At 34.6% G+C, this 8,443-nt stretch overlaps 1 protein-coding gene across 2 annotated transcripts; it reads right to left on the reverse strand.

The window, feature by feature from the left end:
- Nucleotides 1-2,022: 2,022 nt before the first annotated feature.
- Nucleotides 2,023-7,584, reverse strand: LOC107638841 (homeobox-leucine zipper protein ATHB-14). 2 transcript variants are annotated; one of them, XM_088483375.1, is made up of 18 exons: nucleotides 6,958-7,584; nucleotides 6,437-6,596; nucleotides 6,165-6,283; nucleotides 5,942-6,032; nucleotides 5,697-5,792; nucleotides 5,473-5,586; nucleotides 5,267-5,350; nucleotides 4,972-5,127; nucleotides 4,819-4,893; nucleotides 4,624-4,730; nucleotides 4,280-4,469; nucleotides 4,004-4,192; nucleotides 3,815-3,895; nucleotides 3,566-3,700; nucleotides 3,089-3,408; nucleotides 2,874-2,985; nucleotides 2,605-2,754; nucleotides 2,023-2,358 (listed from the first exon to the last, which is right to left on the reverse strand). In XM_088483375.1, exons 1-18 carry the CDS (start codon nucleotides 7,164-7,166, stop codon nucleotides 2,212-2,214), a joined length of 2,535 nt encoding a protein of 844 aa, XP_088339501.1. In that variant the 5' UTR covers nucleotides 7,167-7,584; the 3' UTR covers nucleotides 2,023-2,211. The 2 variants fall into 2 exon arrangements, with proteins under 2 accessions (XP_088339501.1, XP_088339500.1); XM_088483374.1 differs by having other exon boundaries at nucleotides 4,004-4,469; nucleotides 6,958-7,573.
- Nucleotides 7,585-8,443: the final 859 nt, after the last annotated feature.

The following is an 8,443-nucleotide window of genomic DNA, read 5'->3' on the forward strand; positions in this document are numbered from 1 at the left end:
GTGAAAATTAAAAAATGATGAGAATTATAGGGAGGGTCCAATCCATTGGATAAGGTCAGGGATTGACAGAAACAGAGTTGTGATGGCCCAACAGAAACTATGTCGTCATCCCTTGACCATATAGTATATGTACTCCATTTTGTAACCCAGATTCTGTGGGCCCCACATATCTCTCTATTCTATTCCAATGGAATTTTTAAGTTCTAATATCTAACCTACTCCTTCATCCCTTCTTCATGTGGAGACACCTTATAGGCTTGTAGCCAAAACAACCATAGCAATAATTAAGGGACTTAATTTCATCATTTTTATACATTTTTCTTTTCTTATAAATATAAAGATCTAATCATACATACATTATGTTACTATTTCAACAAAATTATTATTAGTGTCAACTCACTTCAATTAGCAAAAACATATGATTCTACGAAAAAGACATAAATATTTAATTATATGGAACTAAATAAACTCATAACTCTAAATTTTCTTTAACTGTGCAAATTAAATAAAGCAGATTAGTTATCTATTTTGAGCATTGTAACATGTAGGAACTAAAGGGATCACCTTTTTCCTTAGTCTTTCTATAGCCATAAATATCGGACAGCATTTAGTATAATGAAATGAGACATAGCCACATAGGTACAAGGTAGATGCATAGATCATGGTTAATAACTTAATATTAAACTAATCCATGTCTCACCCATGATTGCCTATAGAACAATGCAATACTCCACCTAATTTAATTGTAAACTTTATACACATCAAAGTTCATTGATAGCATTTATATAACTATGTCCACACTAGAGAATGTCACAGCTATTGTTATGCTATAAGAGGGACATTATCCGTGATATTCTCCTCTTCCTCCTCCTCTAATATCGCTATCAAAGAATTGCCCCTAGGGAGAAAAAAAAAGTGAGGTATATTCATATATAGTCCACAGCATCATCATCATCACTTTGTGACAACTAACACCTTTATTTTTTCTTTCTAGACAAATATTTAAAACCAAGATCTTTTCATTATGATTATGATATACATACATAGTAGCTTGCATTTATTTTGGTACTTGTTAATAATAACTCTTGCTCTTTAATTACCTCCAGCCAAAAGAAATTCATGCTGGTTCTGTTATGGTCAGCATCTTCACCGGATTTTATTAATGTGTCACTTTCTCGTGCATACATGTTATGCAGAAAAGCTCACTTTTTTCACTTTCCAAAACCTTCAATGTTCTGTTTTCTTTTCAACCACAAGTGGTCCAAAGTATGGTGGACTGAATTGTAATTTCAGCTAAACTTTATTAATGACATATACTTAAACCAGAAAAAAAATGTAATGTTTTTCACATTTGCTATAGATGCATGAGGATTGAGAGCTACACTTGTCAAGATAGGGTGATTTGTAACTTCAAAGAAAATAACAAAAATAATGAGAAGAATTTTCATAAGGTTTATTCTGATATACTATTTATATTTATTCAATGTATGATTAGAAGTAAACATTATAAACAACTACATAGTGTAAATATTTTATAATTTATTCCAGATTAAGTAATTAACCATGAAATAAACATTTATAAAGATTAAACTAATAGACTAGGGACAGTGAGAACCAATAAAAGCCATGTCACCCTCCTGGTCAAAGTCCCATTTCTTTAGCCAAAAATAGATTAGATACCCTATATTAAAATTAAAAAAAATAAAAGGATAAAAACAAATTGCTACATTTTTATTTGAAAAGGACTTGAGTCACATGACACAGTCCGGCAGAAAAGTTGCAGTGCCTTAAATAACCAAAGGACACCATGATAAGGTTAAAAATCATACCAACCATATATGGCTAAGAATTAGTTGTAATTACTAATTAATACTCTAATCTTGAAACCAATGCACACTTGCTTTAGAAACAATCAAAAGACAAACCCCATCATAGCTTTGGTAATCCAATAAAAACAAAACAAGAACCTACTAAGACAAGATTCTGACACATCAAGAACATTGTAAGTGGCCTAAGCACTAATTTAACAAGGATATTTTTTATAATAATATAAAAGCATATATATATATAGACATATGGGTTCATGAAATCTTGAAATTAGTACATTTGTCTATTATATGATAGCAGTATCTAGTACTTAAGTGCTGAATATATAAATTACATAGAGATATTATAATAGTAATAATAATAATAATGTAATAAGATTCTTCATTAGACAAAGGACCAGTTCATGAACATGAAAGCCAAGCAGTGATTGGAGTCATCATCATTGAGAACTTTCCATGCAATTGCTTGGTCATAGGACACTGGCCTGTTCATGCTGGAAGCACATATTCCTGCTGGTAGATATGCAAAACCCTGAAAAAACAAAAAATGAAAAATGAAATTCTGAACTCTGCATATTGCATAAGATATCAACTCAAATCAAAACTAGAATGGCAAAGAGAATCAGAAAGATGCAAATCATGTACAGGTAACAATAGAGGTCATAAGTTGTTGTCTACCATTAACAAATGAAGTCTACTACATGGATCAAACAAATCAGTCGCGCCAACTCATTATGCTTACAGATCTTTCTTAAAGTAAGGTTTATTTGTTAATTACCTGTTGCATAATCTTGGAGAACTCAGAGCAAAGAATCTTCCTGCCAGATTCATCAAGAACTTTGTCGAGCATAATGTCTTGAAGGGCGACAAGAGTGGTTTCGAGCATGTCAAGTCCGGCTTGGTTTGCAAAGGTGAATACCGGAGATGCCTGGGAATATTTTGGCAGTTAGTATATTACTTAAGATGAATTCATATGACATTAGTTCTCCATATTCAGCTAAAAAGAAATGAAAGAAAAAAAGGTAAAGAACAGTTCCAAGGGATTACATTTGTTTTCACAGAACAGCACATGATTGCATCAGAATGTTGCCAAAGTTGCTTCAAGATTGCATCACCAGCAGTTGACTCAACCCGAAAAAGGTCTGAACCAGTGTGGACTCTACAATAAAATTTTATGCTACCAGATCAGATACATGGATTCAAAATACAACTTTCTAATTCCAATGGATTAAGCAACAAGTAATCTAAAAAGCCAACAATACCGGTAGCTTCGGCTGATCCATCTTGCCAAAGTAAGAGCCTCCGGTGAACCAGGGAGAGACTTTGGCCCCAGTTGAGTACTGAGCCGAGATGGAGCAATTGCCATTGCAACCCTCTGAACCGACCCCACAACACTACGCACATACTGGCGAGCCATGGCAGCCACATTGTCGCGCAAATGGTTCTCAAAGGTGAATTGGAATGCAATAGTAAGGACTGACCGAAGATTGTAATCATCGGCTTCTCCGGCTGCACGTGTATTCCCAGAACCTACTTCAAGTGTGGATGCCAAATCTAATGTCCTTGTTGTGGTTGGAGTATCCTGGGATGAAAAGAAACAGAAACAATGACATTTTATTAGTCAACACAGGATGCTGCATGACACCGTAGGTATCAGCCAATTCAAATTACTTTCTAGAACTCAAAAATCAAGATATCAAATCATCATAAAACTATGTATGAGAGTAAAGTCACTGAACTGTTTTGGGATCTAATGGTATGACGCGGAATCCAGAAGGAAGTAGAAGAGCATCATCAGCAAATGATTCATCAATAGGTGCAAATACCAATTGAGCACAAGCTCCAATTGCATTTTCATCAACCCCACTGCAAAGCTGCAAATTCAAATTGTATAACAGAAAGTTAAAATAAGAATCACTTGCAAAAAAAAAAAGGGGAAGAAAACAAAAAGATGTATATTGGCTATAATAAAACATGCAGAGCTTTACCTGAAGCAAATACATATCACGTGCCAATGCAACATCTTCAGGGGAAAATGCATGACCCTCTATCCGAACTACCTCCAAGAACTGCAAGAATTAAAGTAAGCAGTAAATTAGCATACAATAATATATTATGTTCCATTATAGGAATAATACTAATTAAGATTTAGATTATAACAAAGTTAAGATTAATACCTCCTCATGCTCAATAGTATGAGCAAGTGGTAAAATGACCTGGGTGCTTGGGAAGCCACCAGGTCTTGCACAAGGAACAGCATAGGGAGTAGCCTTAAGACATGCAGCAGAGTATGCATCAACACCATAATCAGCCCACTCAGACCGATGCTCCCTCAAGAATCGAACAAGCAAAGCCGGAGGAACATTCTGCATAACACCATTATTAAAAAGCAGTTCAAGAATATTACTTTTGTACCATAGGTGATCATGAAATTTGTTTGCTTCATTAAGTACCTGCAACAGCATGGATGCCTTGGCACACAGAACCCCACCTCCAAAAGCTGGGAACATTGATGAATTGTACTGGGACCCCAAAAATTTGTTGGGAGATGAGTTTATAGCTATAGTCACATCTTCTACCCCATCATTGCCCAGCAGTGACCAACCATCCTCCACAAACCCATTAACAGCATCATTGAACCCCCTAAGAAATTGAATTTCAATTAATTATACAGTAATTAAAAAGACTCAAATTTTATCTAGAATGTTACAATTAAACACCGAATGTACATCAAGTCAATAATTCAAATGTACAGCTATGAATAGATTCTTGACAGAATAAAAAGGCTGGGCCATACCGGCAGAGTCTCTGGCTAAATGTCCTTAACACAGCAGGCTGGCGTCCCCCACCATACTGAATTTCTCCGCTAGATTCTTGTGCAATCTGTCTTATATGTTGCAGGGCCTGCAAGGAATTTTTTAGGTTCATTACCTCATTTATGCATGGCTGGATGAGTAAGATATAGTGGTATGTGTGTGGCAAGATAACTTACTGCAATGGTCAATTTCTGGGCCAAGATTTTTGAAGATTCGTAAAGCGGCCTCAGTACTTCAGGAACACTCCAGACCTGCCATCAGTTACAATGTTAAGAAACCAAGTAGGAAATTCATTTACAAAATGTTGGATTATTACAACAATGTCTTACATCTAAATCAACATGATCTACAATATGAATAATGGAGCCACCACCCTCGCAGGGTCTAATTAGATAACCACTGGGAAGCATCTCAGCTCTTACAAAGTTTGAAGAAGGAGGCCCTGTAGGGCCGCCGGTCGAAGATGTCAATGATCTCTCACAAATCTGCCATCACAATTCAATGATAATGAGAAAATATTAGCACTTAGAAATGAGGTAACTATGAACCAAAAGAAAGGCATAAACAGTGATTTTGCTAGGACGAACGGTAAGAAAACACATCAAACTCTATTCATATTATTACCACAAGACTTCCATCTTCCAAACTTGTAGTGTATCTTACTGTCCAGAAGTCACGCGCTGCTGCCAAAGTAGTTGGCGCGTAAGTCTGGCATCACAACAAAAAAGAACACATCAATTTAACTTAACAGAGCCTTCAACATAAATCAAAATCACCAAAAACACAAATCATATAAGAACTTGGTTTGCATGCCTAAAGGATCACCATACCTGCATATATATGAGCTCTATAGTGCCCCCACTCCCTGTAGGAACAATGCTCAACACATCAAGGCACCGACAGTCGCGGTACCATGATGGTCGATCTTTGAGAATCTCAGCAACCTGTGACAAACAGTCAATCAAATCAAATAAACCAATAAAAAAAAGACATAATTTTCATTGTTCAACATTGAGTAAAACAACCTAAGATGAAGACAAGACAAACAACGTACCTTTGTGGGTTCTAGACTCACAAGGCCGCAGGCTCGTGCTGCCACACCACTACAGTTGCGGGAAACAGCAACGATTCCAATAGAATCCGGACCAGGCTACACCAAATACAGAACACACATCATAAGATAAAAAAACAAAATCAAATAGAACATAATATGAAAGAATGCTCAGATACAAATCCACATGTTATTAGATACAAAAGAATAATAGTAACAAATAACATATAATTGAATAAGGTGTGTACCTTCATCCCAATCATCTGGACCCAGTCGACAGCAGTTCCAGTAGCCTTGGAAAGGAACTCTGCCAGGGTCTCCTCAGCTATGGCGAGAAGACTAACAATGACATCAAAGAAAAAAAAAAGACTCAGGAATTTGTGAAAAATTAGAAACACTAGAATAAAAACATACAACAAACATTTGCTTATTTTACAGCAAAAGAAAAATCTTTGTTACAGGGTTACTTACCCAGCTGGGTTGTTAGCATCCCTTTGGGGATGCTGAGGTGTTGGGTTTTGCTGTTGTTGGTTCTGACCACTCATCACAACAGACTCACAGCTATTGTCTGTGGTAGTAGTAGCAGATGCCTGGAAACGACACACCACATGACAAGATCCTTATCTTAAAACAAACATTTCCATTTTATGTGTGATAAAACAAAAAGTGTATCAAATATCATCAAGAAGTTCAAAAAACAACAAAAAAATAGATTGAACTCTTGAAGAGAAGAATGTTCTTACAGTATGAATTTGTTGCTTCATATATCCATTTTCATAGACCAAATGGGAGACCTGCTTCTGCAACCGGTCATTCTCCTCCATCAACAGCTTGTTCATTGCAGTCAGCTTTCTATTCACTGTCTGCAGGCGAGAGGCTTCTTTCCTTTGCTTCTCACGGCATCTACACAAGAACATTGTCAGTATCTTTCAAGACAGGAACAAACTCAACAAATCAAGAAAGCAGAAACTTCTCAAGAGGGAACCAAACAGAACCATGACAATGGTTGTTAAGTGTTAGCCAAAAAAGGCAAAGCATTTTCCTCCCCAATCTGATATTCACACAAGAGACTCAACAAACTTGGAAATATATTGCTATCAGACCAAAAATCCGGTTTTTTCCAAAGTTGACAACTTTTGAAGACACTTAACAAAAACAGAATCAATGAAAGGTGAAAAAAGGGAGACAAAAAAAAAAAGTTAAGACTTTTTGCACAAAGTTATGAAACGTTGCAATGTTGAAAACAAAGGGGTCCATAATATACCTTCGGTTCTGGAACCAGACTTTGATCTGTTTAGGCTCAATGTTTGAGAGGATTGGGCACTCTCTGATGAGTTGTTGTCTTCTCAAAGAAGAAGGCTTTGGACATTCAGCATAGACCCTTTCCAAAGCCTCAACTTGTTCAGGTGTGTACCTCACGTACTTGCTTGAATCCATGCTATTTGACGCGTCCTTGTGCATAGAAAGTGCCATTGAAGCGAAAACACAAACACAAAGAAGACACAGCCCACGAAGAAGAAAACAGAAAAGGTTGTTACTTTGAGCTGAAAATGGAGTATGTATGTATGGAGAGAGAAAGAAGAAAGAGGTGAGTGTTTAGTAGTTTGGTTCTTCTTTCTCAGCTTCTTTGGTGGTGGTAATCTCGGGTAGGCTCTCTTGTCGAAGAGAGCCTCCACTCTCCTTCATTAGATGATGGTGATGAAGAATGGAGTTTGTGGTGTTTGAAGTTGTGGAGAGAGCTTTTGTTTGGAGTGAGAAGAGTGTGTGTGGGTATGGCAGTGGTCTTTATCTTTGACACCAATCTCGAGAGAGAGAGAGAGAGAGAAGGGTACCCACAGAAAGATATGGAAGAAAGAGCAGAGAGGAGGAAGAAGAAGAGTATGTTTGTGTAGTGTACGTGTGTGTTTTATGTGCTCTATTATCAAAGGAACGCTACACATCATTTATAATTTATTATTTTTAGTGCTATTAATATTTAAAAATATAATTAGATTATAAAATTAGAAAAATTAGTTAATGATTACAAATAATAATTAAAAATAATAAATTTTATTTTTTTTAGTATTTATTTTATTATTTTTACTCTAAATATGTAAAATTATGAGTTAATCTTTAATCTGAATATTTTTATTTTTGATATTGGATTAATAATATTATTTTTTTGAATTGTACACTGTTCAAGTATTAATCTTAAATATAAAATCATTTAATTTGAGAAGTAGAAATTGAATTTTATTTTAAAAAGATTAAAAATTTTAAAATACATAAATTAGACTCTTTAATTTTAGTTCTTTTTACGATTTTAAAAAATATCAAAAATTATAATGTTGACATATATTATTCATTTTATTTTTATAAAAAAATAGCATCAATCTGATCTTTAAAGTTACATGCAAGCATCATATTTTAATAAAAATACTATTTATATACGAAATTCAGTCACTAATGTATTTATATATAAATATATATGTAGTTTAATTTATTTTTAATATATATTTTTATATTCTAATATGTATTTATATTGATAGTTGATTTTGACAACTAATTTTAATGTATATATAGCACAGTTATATATATTTTTTGAAGTTTCAATTACCTATATATAATCTTAAAATTTCATAAACGTGATTTGCATTAATCCGTATGACTGGTGGAACCAGAATTTTAATATTAGTGGGACTAAATTTTTAATTTATAATTACTCTTATTTCTTTCAACCATTTATAATATTTTTAACTTTAAACTTTTTT

This window comes from Arachis ipaensis, chromosome B4 (assembly GCF_059453495.1).
Source record: "Arachis ipaensis isolate K30076 ecotype BB chromosome B4, ASM5945349v1, whole genome shotgun sequence".
NCBI classification, from domain to species: domain Eukaryota; kingdom Viridiplantae; phylum Streptophyta; class Magnoliopsida; order Fabales; family Fabaceae; genus Arachis; species Arachis ipaensis.